The 14,586-nt window shown below is 35.8% G+C and overlaps 1 protein-coding gene across 7 annotated transcripts; it reads left to right on the forward strand.

Annotated features, from left to right (window-relative positions):
* The first annotated feature begins 895 nt into the window (after positions 1–895).
* Positions 896–10,084, forward strand: LOC105161884 (uncharacterized). 7 transcript variants are annotated; one of them, XM_011079729.3, is made up of 15 exons: positions 896–1,028; positions 2,271–2,833; positions 2,916–3,195; positions 3,563–3,846; positions 4,000–4,173; positions 4,590–5,321; positions 5,422–5,513; positions 5,608–5,667; positions 5,754–5,842; positions 6,650–7,234; positions 7,329–7,418; positions 8,011–8,081; positions 8,179–8,236; positions 8,644–8,902; positions 9,062–10,084. In XM_011079729.3, the coding sequence occupies exons 2-15, from the start codon at positions 2,403–2,405 to the stop codon at positions 9,739–9,741; spliced, it is 3,885 nt and encodes a 1,294-aa protein (XP_011078031.1). In that variant the 5' UTR covers positions 896–1,028; positions 2,271–2,402; the 3' UTR covers positions 9,742–10,084. The 7 variants fall into 7 exon arrangements, with proteins under 7 accessions (XP_011078031.1, XP_011078033.1, XP_088736735.1 ...); XM_011079731.3 differs by having other exon boundaries at positions 7,344–7,418; XM_088880609.1 differs by having other exon boundaries at positions 4,668–5,321.
* The last annotated feature ends 4,502 nt before the right edge of the window (positions 10,085–14,586 follow it).

Below are 14,586 nucleotides of genomic sequence, written 5' to 3' on the forward strand. Positions count from 1 at the left end.
AAATTAAATACATAAATTTGGAAATTACTATGAATAGGAAGAAAAGGTATTTATCAAAAACATTATAAAATCTATAGTAAGATAGGAAATACAACTATATCCACTGACGGTATCTTGTAATATTTTCCAATGGATCTTTGTGTAAGTTTTGTCTGTGAATAAAAAGTGCAGTAATTACAACTATAATTGCAAGAAGTATAACTATAATTTTACAAAAAAATTAAAATATTCGTATATTTTAATTTAATTTCAGGAGTGGGTGAAAAAATATTAACTTGTCATTTCTTGCTTTATCTAAAGTTCATGTCAATGTAATTGCTCTGCAGCCATCAATTTTAATACTAAAATATACATATATTCCATACATTTAAATCTAATTACTCCAAATAAAAATAATTATATTCACAATCAAATTATCTCATTTTTCTCTTTTGGAATTCACTCATCATGACTTACTCTCAATACTCTAAAAAATCTATACCAAGTGCCTATTACAATATCATCAACACAAATAAAAAGAAAAAAATTGAAGAGAAAATAATTCAAACCATAAATAAATATTATATATATTGCACACTGTCACAAAATTATCGATATTTTTTAATCATAAGCTACGCAAGTTTCGACTCAAACAAAATTAGTATAGCGGTGTTAAAATAACAAAAAGTTATTTTTGTTAAAAAAAATAATTATAATTAATTTTTATAAATTATTTAATAAGAAATATAATTGTTATATTGAAAAATTTGTGAATCAATATCACTAATTATTATCTATAAATTTAGAGGATATTTTTTTATAAATAAATTACGGCACATCGTTTCTGCTTGCATGTAATAAATAATCTTTTTAAGTTTTAAAATAGATTTAAATAAGAGAAAATTTTAGTGAAAAATATATAAGAAATAGAAAAAACAAAAAACAAGAAAGGCAGACGTTTTCGTATATTTTGGCGACCGCCTGTCTTTACCGATCAACGACTCGCCTCCGATCGTCGTTGTTTGATAATATTTCTACCGTAATCTCAGGTACTTTTGATTATCCTTGCTTGTTTGATCATAATTTTGAATTTTGTTATGATGTTAATTTTTGTGAACGTACATGTAATTTTCCTTTTGTGTTTTATTTTTGTTCTTCAAATGTGATTTTTCAAAACCCTAATTGAACCCTTATTAGCTGATTGTCTGGTGACGGGGTTGTCGTGATCATTGCAGAGGTTAGGAAGTTAGAGTTTTCTGGATCACACGTTTCTTCAGGTTATAGCAGTACTATTCTAGAGTTTAGTCTGCAGATACCTCTATTTCACAATTTTCTCTTCCTCCCAGGAGAATTGTTTCGCTATTTGTAATGTTTTGAGAGGTTTAGACAATTCTGTTTTGAAAGTTGGTGGTTTTGAATCTGGGCTCTTGGTGATGAGTTCATTAAAAGCAATGGAGGTGTTTGCTGGTTTTGGTTTGACAGGAGAGATTAGAGTTTATTGTTTGCTGTTGGTACTTGCAATGGGATTTAGTAACCATTGATCAAATTTGTATTGGGAAATGGGAAGTTGGGGAAATGTGCTTGTCGCCTTTAGAAGCATAGGCATGTTCCAAAGAAGCTGATCAGTGGTGGAATTTAGTTTGGCTTCTAAAATCTGATTGAGAGGAAAATTAAAAGAATTTAGTTTTGGCTTCTAAAAGCTGATCAATTGCAGAATTTAATTTAACTAGGTATGAATCAATGTAGAACTAGAACATGGGCCAGTTGATTAACTTAATAATGCTATACAGGACCATAAATTTATTTGCTTTGCAATTTTAACGCAGGGGTGCAACATATTCTGTTATATCTATTTGCCATGGAATAATATTTATTTTCAAACTGTTTTGATGGTTGAGAGTAAATTGATGGCTGTATCGTTTTGTTTTGTTATTTAGCTTTCTGTTTGAAAAATTTATGCAATGATCCAGCTTTGCGTGTATTCCTGTCTAGGATGCAGATTATTGTCTGTATAGAGGCTTACTATTAGTACTTGCCACTTCAAAGAAAAAAAAATGGTAGCCAGTTAATAAAAACGAATAACCATTCAATGAAAGACCTCCTGCTCAATGTGACTATGGTCCCCTGTGATGCGAGTTCACTTGGCTGTTTATTCTCATGAACCTCTTTCAGTCTCTTACATTGCCTTCCATGTTCTGTTTATTGGGGACTTTCCGTGTATTTGTGACATAATTTTGATTTTTCAAGGCAAATCTTCAGTATATGACAGTTTGAGGCTGGTTTTGTCTTAGTTGCAGGTACTATTGTCCAGTTGCCATATTCAACTCTTTGATCTCTGGGTTTGATGCATTGATTGTATCATTGTAGTAGTGCAACATTGCCATGCATACTTGTGTTAACTGGTCTTTTAACATAGACTGCGTATGGAAATGGATGCGATGTCAGCATCTGGCAATTTTGATCTTTCTTCTGGTAGTCCAGATAGGCCATTATGTGCATCTAGGCATCGTGGATGCTATCGTCCCTCTTTACTGGACAGAGCAGGTAGCTTCCGTGAAAACATGGAGAACCCACTTTTATCAAGTCTGCCGAACATGTCTAGAAGCAGTTCATCTGTAACACAAGGAGATGTGTGCAACTTCTTTCAATGTCTGCGTTTTGATCCGAAGTCTATGGTTGTAGAGCACAAGTTGAATCCGTCACGAGAATTTAAGCGGCTTGCAGGTGCTGCCATTGGCATTCCACTGGAAGATTCTCTGCCTGCATCTTCCAAAAGCAAACAAGTCTCTTCTCCATCACTGGATGATCTCAGACGACTCAAATCTGGTCTGCGGGAGAGTGGGACTAAAGCTAGGTAGTTACTGCACTTCTTTTTTATGCTTTTCCTCTTTCCTGTTTTGGATGAATGGGAGGTGTTAATATTGAATGCATACCAGGGAGCGCGTGAAAATATTCAATGATTGTTTATCAGTAATTAACAAGTGGTTCCCTACTGTTCCATCGAGGAAGAGATCACGTCTGGATGCCCTGTCTAATGACCAACCCAATACACATGTATCAATTGATCGATCCCTTTCTCTATTGGGCGGTGGTAAAATGGGATACCAGAATTATGCTAGTGTGAGTGGTTTAGAACTGGAGCAGCATGAATCTGAAGAAAGGAGCAAGATTGCCATTCCAAGCAAACGCGCTCGAACTTCTATGGTTGATGCTAGGGTTTGTCTTTTTTTCTTCTCTGAAGTTAGAAAAGTATTTTGTATGTTTTTCTTTGAGCAGAACAGATTTGATGATTACTATTTGCAACTCTTCTTTGAACTATTTTTCTCTTGATTTCCTTTGTCGAATAATACCAAAAATTATGTAGAGTACTTTTATGACATCTTTTATGACCTGCTAACTCCCATCTAATCGGGGTATTTCGCTGAACTATCTAGTTGTGGCAAATTTTTCCCCTTCCCCTCATTTTAATTTGTGTCCCATTAAATCACATAGTACTGTGGTCCTTGCTTGTAAGAAAGTGAATATCAAAACTTTTTCTGTGACGACTGATTTTATGCACCTTAATTACTTAGATTATGTACAGGCAGGTACCCCTGCGAGACTGCCGGGAACTATGGATAAGGGTAGCGATGTAATAAAGGTCTCTAATAGTAGTGCAGTACAGGGTTTGGATCGAACTTTATCTGTTCCTCTTGATGGTTGGGAGAATTCAAGACTGAAGAAAAAGCGTACAGGCATAAAGCCCAATGCTGCCCCTAGTTCAGTGGCAACAAAACCATTTGGTGGTGACAGGGAAGCTAAACAGGCAATGCAGCCACAAGTTTCCAGCAAAGCCCGTTCAAGGTTGACTGATGCCTATGGTTTCAGGTATTATTTTTAGAACTGTTTCACCTGGCTATTTATGTGGCAAAAGAAGGACCAATATGTTCTTAAAATTCACTTCAACTATTTGTTGGATGATTGATTATGTACATATTCAAAGTCCTTTACAGTGTTATCTTAATATTCACCTTGATGTAGATCCGGGATTGCTAACGGAGGTCCAGGGTCAGGAAAAGTGAAAGTTACCTCACAGACCAGCTCAGGCATTCGTTTGTCTATTTGTAAGACTGATTCAGATAACGATTCCCTTCTCCATGGGGGCAAAGAGCGTCCAAGTGGTAAAGAAAGAGTGAATCTGAAAGCTGTAAACAAGTATATAAGATATCTTTTTCTCTGTTTCTCTTAATTACTTTTGGAACACGATTGATGTTATAATGTAATAAATATATGTATCTTCTGCTAAGTATTTACTTTACAGTGTGTTTTACTGGTTGTGAAGTGCAAAATAGTTTGTTCTCTTTGACACTAGTGGGGTTTTGGGTAGTTTCTGCATTTCAATGGTTGAGTCATTCAGTTTAGTATGGCTGCTAGCTTTTAATGCTGTGGCCACAGGAATTGGTAGGTGTCCTATATGTACTTTATACTGACAAATTGTGAGTTGGGATAAATTGTGAGATTTACTAATGGGTGAAAATGTTTAATTTGCCCCTAATGTTAGTTCCACTGTTTTTACAACTCTTTTTGCTGTTTGATAATTTTATATTATTTATTTTTTGCCTTTGAATTAGCGCAAATTCCCGGGAAGATTTTAGTTCGGGAAGTCCTATTTTGGGCTCAAAGCTGAATGCAAATGCTCGTGCACACAGATCAGCTTCAGTCGGTGGTGCTTCCAAGTTGTCTCAAGTGGTTCAAAGATCCGCATCCCCTAATGATTGGGGGCTTTCCAGTTGTACAAACAAACTTCCAGGTGTCCTTGGAGCTAACAATCGAAAACGTGCACCTTGTACACAGTCTTCATCTCCCTCTGTTGTGAATTGGGTTCAGAGGCCACAGAAGATTTCACGAACTGCTAGAAGAACTCATTTTTTACCCATCTTTACTGGCAATGATGATAAATATGCTGGGGATCCGACACCAGATATGATGGCAAATGAAGGGCGCTTTTCTGCCGGTTCGCCTCTGAAAGTTAAAATAAAAAGCAATAATTTCTCGCGCGCTGCATTATCTGAAAGTGAGGAATCAGGTGCAACTGAAATTATGTCGAGAGACAAGAATAAGGATAATGAGATATATGAGGGAAGTGGTCAAGATGTACAGGAAGTGTCAACCCTATTGCTGCCACCAAGAAAAAGTAAGGCGGTTAGCAGAGATGACTATGGACATGGTGTTAGGAAACAACGCAAAACTGGTCGGGGAGTTACTTCCTCCAGGGCCGTCTTGCATTTAACGAGTGAAAATACTGGGAGTGTGGGAATAACCAAACAAATTAGGAGTTCTGGACTTATTCACAAGACTAAAAGGTTTAGTGCAATTTTCCACTTTGCTGTCATGCTGATTTACATTAAGATTGTAAATCTGTTCGAGTATTTTCTTGACATTGTAAAACCTTATGTTCACCAGAGCTTGTCGGCCCCCTACAAGAAAGCTCTCTGATAGGAAGGCTTATACACGGAAAAAGCATATTGCTACCAGTATGGCAGCAGATTTTCTTGGTAACTTAAACCTTGGATTAATTTGATTTTCTTGGACAGTTTATTTAGTCGCTTTTCATCAAAATAATTGATTTTTTCCTGAATAATATAACAGCTGTTTCTGATGATGGACGTGAAGAGCTCTTGGCTGCCGCAAATGCTGTTATGAAAACTGGTGTTTTACATTTAAAAAGTTTTAGTTCTCTTGATCTCGAACATATCTTGTTCTTTTGTCGATGACAGGTCTAATTCTGAATGCAGCTCAGGCCCTTTCAGGCCCATTTTGGAAGAAGATGGAGTCTCTCTTCCGTTTCATATCTAATGCAGACATCTCTTATTTGAAAGACCAAGTAATGCATTTATTATTTTTGGATATCATCTAACTGCTCTCCAGCAAGAAATGACTTTGCTCCAATTTTTTATTTTCATGTTATGATATCGTATTTAACAATAAGGGCGAGAAGTTACTTTAATGGAGTTTTCCCATTTTTATTGCCTTTAGCACTTACAAAAGTACATCCAGTGGCACTGGCAAGAATCATGAAACATACTGGCCGTGTCACTGAAAGCTGTGTATTTTATACCTCACTTCATTGTAGCATCAGCTGTGAAGCAAGCTTAATCACAGCCAGGTCATAGTTGTGTGCTAAACAGACCCCCAATCCTTAGGATATCCCTGGGTAATTTTATTGTATTGCTGCACCATTCCTTGATAAGTAGCCCTGGCATTGTTTCAGTGTATGATACATTAAAATATATCCAGTTACTTTCCTGCATTATGGACAGAAAATGATGTGTCATTGCTGTCTTCATAGCATCTGAAGTGATTTTATTTATAGCTTGGAACTGCAGATGCCAATAGAGACTTTTCCATGGTTAGATGCATGTAAAATCTCTTTCTTTCATGTCCACTTGTGCTAATTTATACACTTTCACATGTGCACGTTCATTTACATTGACCCTTTTTTGTATTTCAGTAGTCTGTTTATCTTCTTGTGATGAAAGTTGCTACCCAGGTTGGGATTGTAAAATCTAATTATCATTTACTTGCTGGTGATGTCTGAATCTCAGTTTATAGTCGGCAGTCATTTTCTATCAACTCCTTTTTGTTACTATGTATCCCAAGTGGTCTCTAACATTTTGCTTTTCCCTTCTAGGTGAATCCCGACTTTGTAGTCGATGCATCAACTTCAGCACTTCTTGACACAGATAGGGAAATGCCTAATGGCTGTGGGTTTAATGAATATGGGAGAGAGGAGTTTGACTCGAGAATTATTGAACTTATTCCTGAGCATTCAGCTCTGACACCGAGTGGGATCTCCCTGTACCAGAGACTGGTTGCAGCATTGATTTCTGAAGAAGAAAATGAAGAACTTTTATGTGGTGGGAAAGATGTCCTTGGATATGATGTCTATGGATCTGGACTTGACGTGGAAAATAACATAGAATCAGACATATTCCCCCGTCTCATGTCAGAAGGTTATGATCTTTCTGGATATCCTACTTCTAGTGGTTACAGTGTAAATAGTCACAGAATATCATTTGATGAGGTGGACCATAGCGTGCGAGGTGACAACATTGTGCCCATTCAAGATACGGGCTATGATCGTTTGCGCAATGATTTACTTGCAGACCAATTGATGCCTGGCGCAGAATGCTCCAAGTATCAGTATCATAACATGTCAATGCATGAAAGACTTCTCATGGAAGTGCACAGTATAGGAATCTACCCTGATTTAGTGGTATGGTCAATCTCTTGCGCTTTACCCATCTGATTACTATTCTCTTTGTCCTGTTAAGTTACATTATTCTTGGCACCCATTCTGTCTTGATCAGTCTGATTTGGCACAGAGCATTGACGAGGAAAAAAGTGGAGATAACTGTAGATTAAATGAGGTCTACCTGGAACAGAAGTACCAGGAAAAGGTAATATGTGGTTCCAGCCGCAGTTACTGAAATAACTAACCTCGTTTCACCATTTTCCCTTTTAGGTACTTATTCCATTGTGCATTGTTGCAAGCGAGCTAATATGCATCCGCAAATGCAGTACTAGAAAAGTTTTAGATCTTAGACACAAATAATACACATGCTATGATATCTATTTTCTGTTTATTTGATAGTGTGGTTATTGTAACCTCAGAAACAATGGCACTAGGCTTTTGGGCCGAAGACTTATGGGCACAATAACTATTTTAACTGACTCTCTCTCTCTCTCTTAGAAAATAACTAGAGGTATAATTAAATGCCATAAACGGAATGTAGAAGGAAAGTTGTCTGTTTCATTTGTTTAATGTGCTAGTTCTGAAGTCATCAACAAGAGAACAGATCTTTGACGGAGAGAAGCTTTAGTTACTCATAAAGACATGTTCTTGCGTAGGACTAGACTTTTCATGCGGCATCACTCCAGGAATAAGATTCTCCACATTTGAGTTTTTGTGTTTGTTCTTCTGCTAATGTGAATGTATTGTTGCATTCGTCCAGAGAAGCTTTTGATAAACATTACTGAATCCTTGAATAGGTGTTAGTGAAGAAAGGCTTGGTTGGCAAACTTCTGGGTTCTGCTTCTGAGGCCAAAGCGCTCCAGGAAAAGTACGGAGTCTTTTTCTCCCCTTTTATGAACAATAGTGTAAACTTTTGATTGATCGTCTCTGCACTTAGATGACACTTTAAGCACCTTAATATGCAGGGAGTTTGAAGGACTCGCTCTTGACAAACTTGTGTTAATGACTTATGAGCATTACACGGTAATCATCACTGCGCCCTATCTTCAATCTCCTTGAAAAATGTAATTCGCATTTCCTAATAAGCATGATTCAGTGATTTGCTGTTATCATGGAGTAATGCAGTAACTTGCCCTTATTCGTTATATGTGAATAACAATTTCTCATCAGGGACAGAATTTATTAGCATGGATGCTGGAATTTTTCATTAACTTAAATGGTACAGATGATATGAACTTAATTACACAAGCATACCCGTCTTTTGATAAGATTGTTTCTTGAAGGTCTGTCTTACTACTCATCTTATTAGGAAATGTTAACTGTTACAGTGATTTGATCTGCGGCAGAATTCAATCAAATACCATGTCCACCTACTTATATGATATTAAAATTATGGTATTATAAGTTGAGGGTCCTTTTACCCCCTGCAGCGTTGCAGCCATGGGACAAAAACTGCAAGTGGTAAAATGGCAAAACAGGCTGGCTTAGCTTTGGTTAGGCGGGCATTGGAACGATGCCAGGAATTTGAGGCCACAGGAAAGAGCTGCTTTGGTGAACCTTTGTATTTGGAGATGTTCCATTCTGGAGTATCCTGCCTCATGGATGGAACAGCTTTAACTTGCATCAGAAATGAATCTGATAAGATTCACCTTGGCGGATCTGGATGCTCTCTGGAACTTAGAACTTCAGGTATGTGGTACTGAGAGACAGCATAGAGCTTATCGACATTTATGTGAAACAAACTAGATATGGGTGCTGTTAGAATTTTCTCTCTTTTGCTTTGAGTTAATGGCAATGTCATTCTTTTACGGATTATATCAGTTTTCTGGATGCTAATTTTTGGTGCAGCTCCTGTGGGCACACAGCGGAGCCCTTCTTCAAACAATCAGGATGTATATTCTTCAGAAGTGGTCCTATCAGCTAATCTGGGTGCTGAACCACATACTAGCAAAGAAGATAGCTGGTCAAATGGAGTGAAGAAAAGGGAATTATTACTTGATGATGTCAGTGGTACAATCAGCACATCTCTTGGTGGTTCTCTGTCTTGCAGTGCAAAAGGAAAAAGGAGCGAGAGGGACAGAGAACGAAAGAGAAACAGCGGAGTGGGGTTGTCCAGGAGTGGAAATTTGAAAATTGGCCGCCCTTCTTCAGCCACTGTTAAAGGCTACAGAAAGTCTAAGGCAAAACCTAAGCAGAAAACAGCTGAATTACCTGCTTCCATCAATGGTCCTCTAGGAAAGATGTCTGATCAGTCAAAAGTAATGTTGTCTTCGACACTTAGCAGAAGTGAGATTGCCAAGGATAAAAATGACTATAACCTGGATGTGTTGGAGGAACCCATAGATTTATCTGGCCTTCAACTCCCTGAAATGGATGATTTAGGTGCTTCCATTGATCTTGATGGTCAAGGGGATGATCTAGGATCATGGTTCAACAGCATTGATGATGACGGATTACAGGATCATGATTATATGGGAGGCCTTGGAATCCCAAAGGATAACCTAGCAGACCTAAATATGATGGTTTGAGACTGTTTATGTATAATCCTGTCTCTTCTACAATCACATGGAAGAAAAAGTAATTGTAGTCATGAATTGACCAGTATGAGGTCATTTTACTATCCAAAAGATAATTAGGTTATATTCTTTAGGTTAGGTCTGCACAAGTTTATTATGAGTAAACTTTCCTCATAGGTTTTGTCCCTGTTCAAGTTGACGATCATGGATAGTGAAGATGTTTTGGCTCACGAACAAGCTAGTCTCTTAGTAAAAGATCTTTGAAAATAGTTTTTTGGTTGTAGTAATTACAGATCAAGTATGATATCCCTTGTACATAAACTTTTTCTTTTCAATAAAAACACATTTTTGCTTATCTTACACTCTGCTTGGAGCCTTCAGATGTTTTAGCTGGCACAAATGGACCTCCCATTTGATAACATATTAGTTTGAACTGATGAACTTCTCTCTTGATAACGCATCTAGTTTGTATTCATGAGCTTCTCTTTCTATAATATACCATTTTATTCTTTCAATTGGTCAATGTTTCTCATCTCTTGCGATTGTAAGTCTTATGGTAGGAATGATGGGGAAGTTCTTGTTGTCTTCCTCAGTTTTTCCTCAAGAATGAAGTATTATATGGTGGTAAACTTCATGTGCTTGCCAGGTGATGATGGATTCTTGTCTCGGGATCCAATCTTTTCTGACCATCTGTACTGTTTTATCCTGGTTACTTACATAGAATGTATACTTGCTCTTTTAACATGACAATGAAGCTGTGGAGGGTCATCCTTGTCAGTTCCTTATATATCAGGATCTGAAATATCTTCTGTGCTTCGATTTTTTAACTGATACTTTTATACTTATGAAGCACAAAGTAAAATGAAAATTATATTGTATGCAACAACTGAGGTGAGGTGCGTTTGGTTAGTTGCTGTTCATGGCTGCCATATTTCTGCACATCCTTAATTCTGGATTCTGCGCATCTTTAGTTCTGGTATAGAATGTTGGATAGCCTATCTTCTGAAGCAACAAAAGATCTCCTCTCACCCAACACTTTTGTCACAATCTTCACTGTCTACTTCATCATACTCGCCATGTTGAGTTGAGGTGTACTGACTTTTACTGTAGTGGTTCTTCCTTGTGAAGGTACTCATCGTTTGTTTGCGTAGATACTGCAATATTCCTGATATGAAAGTTTTCCAGGTTAATATCACTTATTTGTATTAAATGGTTCTGAGTTTCGTCATTTGGCTTTCAGTTAGAGGTTGATCATAACTCTGAACTGATCGGAGTAGAAATTTGACCTGATCTACGGTAGATTTCATTCTCACCATTTTTTGGGGCTATTTTTACATCTCAACCATCCATGGAATTGGAAGTAATTTTGCTGCATGGGTAGCCTGTTCATGGAGGAAATTGAAGCCCCGTGAGTTCATCCATTACTAATTTTTATCTCGCAATGTCACTGTACAACTTTGTAGTGTTGAATACCTATTACTGATGCAGCTTATTTCTGTCATCTTGATTTATGAAAGCATCCTAGTGCTTGTTCTCTACCAATAATGTACATAAGATATACCTTCATGTATACTGCCATTTCCTTGTCTTCGTCAGAATTCAATCGTTCAATCACACAATCCGTTGCCCCATTTCCTCTATTCTAATGCAGTAAATCAGGGATCTGCTTTGCTTGTAGAAGACAACTCCATGCCTAACAGTGATATCAGAGTGTAAGTAAAGAGTTTCTGTTTCATTTGCTTTGAGAATGCACATCACTTCTGCGTTTAGTTTTGAAATACATTGGTAACATGCAAAATCACTCCTTAGCCGACTGCATGATTCTATTCTTGGATGTTTAGAACTCGTAACATCTTGTATTCACATACGTCCGAGAATTATGTGACAACAACAGTTTCCATCCAGATTTGCAGTTTCCTTTCACCGTCGGGAAGTCATTATGTGACGACTTCTTTTTTGTAAGAACAAAATGGTGCCAAGTCTGAGGTCGGATGGTTGTGTAATTCTATTTCTATATAATTTGGATGGTAAGGTGCTCTCTCTCTAACCTGCTGTTAATTCCTCAGAAGTGTTCAAGTATGGATGATTTTTGGTGGTGGTTTTCTGTAATTTGAACATTTATATTTTGGTATCGCATTCAAGAATGATTAACTTCACTTGGATTTTCTTAAAAATTGTGAAATTATGCTTTCCCCTGATAATTTTGAAATTACACTTAAAGGGTGCAATGGTAATAAAAACAATATTGTTTTTGAATTTTTTGCCAATAGATAATAAGTAGTTGTTGGTGAATAAAAACTAGTTTATATGAAATGCTGATGAAGCGTAAAATTATAAGTTGAAGTATTTTTTATACTTAAGCAGTATTTTTCAGTCCAAATCAAAATTTACTGTTGTAAACAAAATTCTCAAATGGTGCAAGTGTAATTTCAAAAGTTTTTAAAAGAAAATGTAATCTCGCATTCTTAAATGGAGTTTTGTAGTTAACTATTTTTTTTATGATTATTGGGTTAAAAAAAAAATTATATAATTCTTCTTTCAGTAAATTCTTCCTAAATTCATATATGCCAAAGTTTCAAGCTATTCTATCATTCACATAAAGTTGCAATCAAAATTCAAATCACAACATTGGTTTTAATTTATGTAGTTTTGGTTTTCGAATAATTTGAGGTTACATGGTCCTTGAATTGTCAGTGTGCTTTTGTGTTTTTAGACCTTTTATTAATAAAATTGACAAAGTTAACACAAGTTTTATTTAAAGGGAGGAAAAAGTCATTTTTCTCCTTCAAATAAAACTTGTGTTAATTTTAATGTTTAATTAACAGGAGAACTAAAAACACTAAAAAAACAATAGTTTGAGAACTAAACTGTAACATCAAATTATTTGAGAATCAAAATTGCATTAGTGGTTACGTCTTATGATCAAAATTACATTTATCCTGAATCTTTTATACCTATAATAATCATAATCTTCAAAGTGAAGAAACTTTTGATAATGCGAAAAATTAGTTATTGGAATGAGAAGGTGGGAGAAGATGTTGGGTCATTTTCAAGAATGTATGGACCCATAGGTTGTTGAGGTTTGTTAGCAGACCTAACACAGAGGCAGAGGCAGAGGTAGAGGCAGAGTCCGGTCTATGGCATTGGCAGCTGCTTCCTACCTATGCTTTATTTTCTGGAAAGCGGAATCAACGCTTTCCAGTTATTCGGCTACTATTTCTATATACATGTTGTGTTAGGGTATCTACAATAGATTTGAGGATAAATTATAATGTTGTCGCATGGGATTTATCATAATTATAAATATTTTTTTATTATTTGAAGTATTACAAATACCTTCTAAAAAATTAACGATTATTTAACAAATATCTTCTCGTAACAGCCTATTATAGTGCAATATTTGTGAGACAATCGTTAATCCAGTGGTGTATTTATAACTTTTCAAATAACAAGAGGGCATTTATAGATATGACAAATCTTAGGGGAGTTTGTTGTTATTTACTCTATATTTTACTGATGTGGTGTGCCTAAATTATAAATAAAATTATAAATAGCAGTAATAAAAGCTGAGAGTGTTTGAAAAGAAAAGTTAAAAGTAGGAAAAAGAAAACAATTAAAGGGAACAAGTTTGACCTTTCCAAATCAAGAAGATCGCGAGGCAATAATGAAATTCAAACTCCGATTCAGTAAGTTACTTCGTTAGCCTCATTTAATGAATCTTAGCCTTAAGGTGAGGAATGAAGTACTACTTTACTCTTATTTATCATAATTAGCAAAAACTAATAGTATATATATGTCAAATATAAGCCTATGGGCGGGGCGGAAGGAAAAACGTTGTATTATTTGTATAGGTGTGTTGAATCGTATTCCAAACAACAAAATTAGTCAATTTGGCTTTGTGCAACATCAATCAATAAGTTGCAGGATTTGAGTGGATGGTTATAACTTTTGGTTTAAATCATCTTAATTTAGACAGTGCAGGAAGTTGTAAATAAAAATATTTTTTTTAGCTTATCTCAAATAAATTGATAAGTGTTTAATAATAAGGAAAGGTCATTTTTTGTTAGAAAATTGTATGTGCAAATTTTTTATTGATATTACCAATAACGTTTTAGCCTTAATGATTATTGTTGAGGTCCCATTGATAAATTTGAGATCATGGGCTCAAGTTCCACCAAATATATAAATATTTTGTCACATTTTATGTGAATTTATTGTAATTAATTTTATTGTTCTTAGTTTAGTTATATTAATGTATAGAAAAAAAAATCTTTATTGATATAAAATTATATTAGTAGATAATTCATGAGTACGCCTATAAATAACACATTATTTTGGGATTTACTAGAGTCCATGGGGATGATCTAGAGCCGAAACCATCTGAACGGTTGTCTCCCCTCCGCCTCTCCCTCCCTTCCTTCGATTTCCCATCTTCCGCGGCCTCCCAAATTCCCAACCTCCGCCTCCACCTCCTGACTTTCCATCTCCCTCTCCGCCGCCTCTAGTATAATGTGTGTGTGTATATATATATTATGTATGCTATATATATGTTTATATAATTGTATATAATATAAAAAAAATTATATTTTTAAATTACTTGAGCATAAATCATTCATTTTTCAATTATTGAAAGTCAATGACTATTATCACAAGCGTATAACGGAGAACTCAGTATTAAAACCGTTAATAATAACTACTAGAGGAAGTGTGTGCATTATTTCAAAAGGTTCTATATCCTTTTGCCCTGTTTGTAGGTGGTGAAGGGACCAACGATCTTCAAAGTAGAAAAATGATGGGCCTAATTATACAAATTATTCATTTTTTTTGAAAAATTACACAAACCATCTTTAGCACCTT

Source organism: Sesamum indicum, linkage group LG5 (assembly GCF_026168435.1).
Source record: "Sesamum indicum cultivar Baizhima isolate 11 linkage group LG5, ASM2616843v1, whole genome shotgun sequence".
Taxonomy (NCBI): Eukaryota; Viridiplantae; Streptophyta; class Magnoliopsida; order Lamiales; family Pedaliaceae; genus Sesamum; species Sesamum indicum.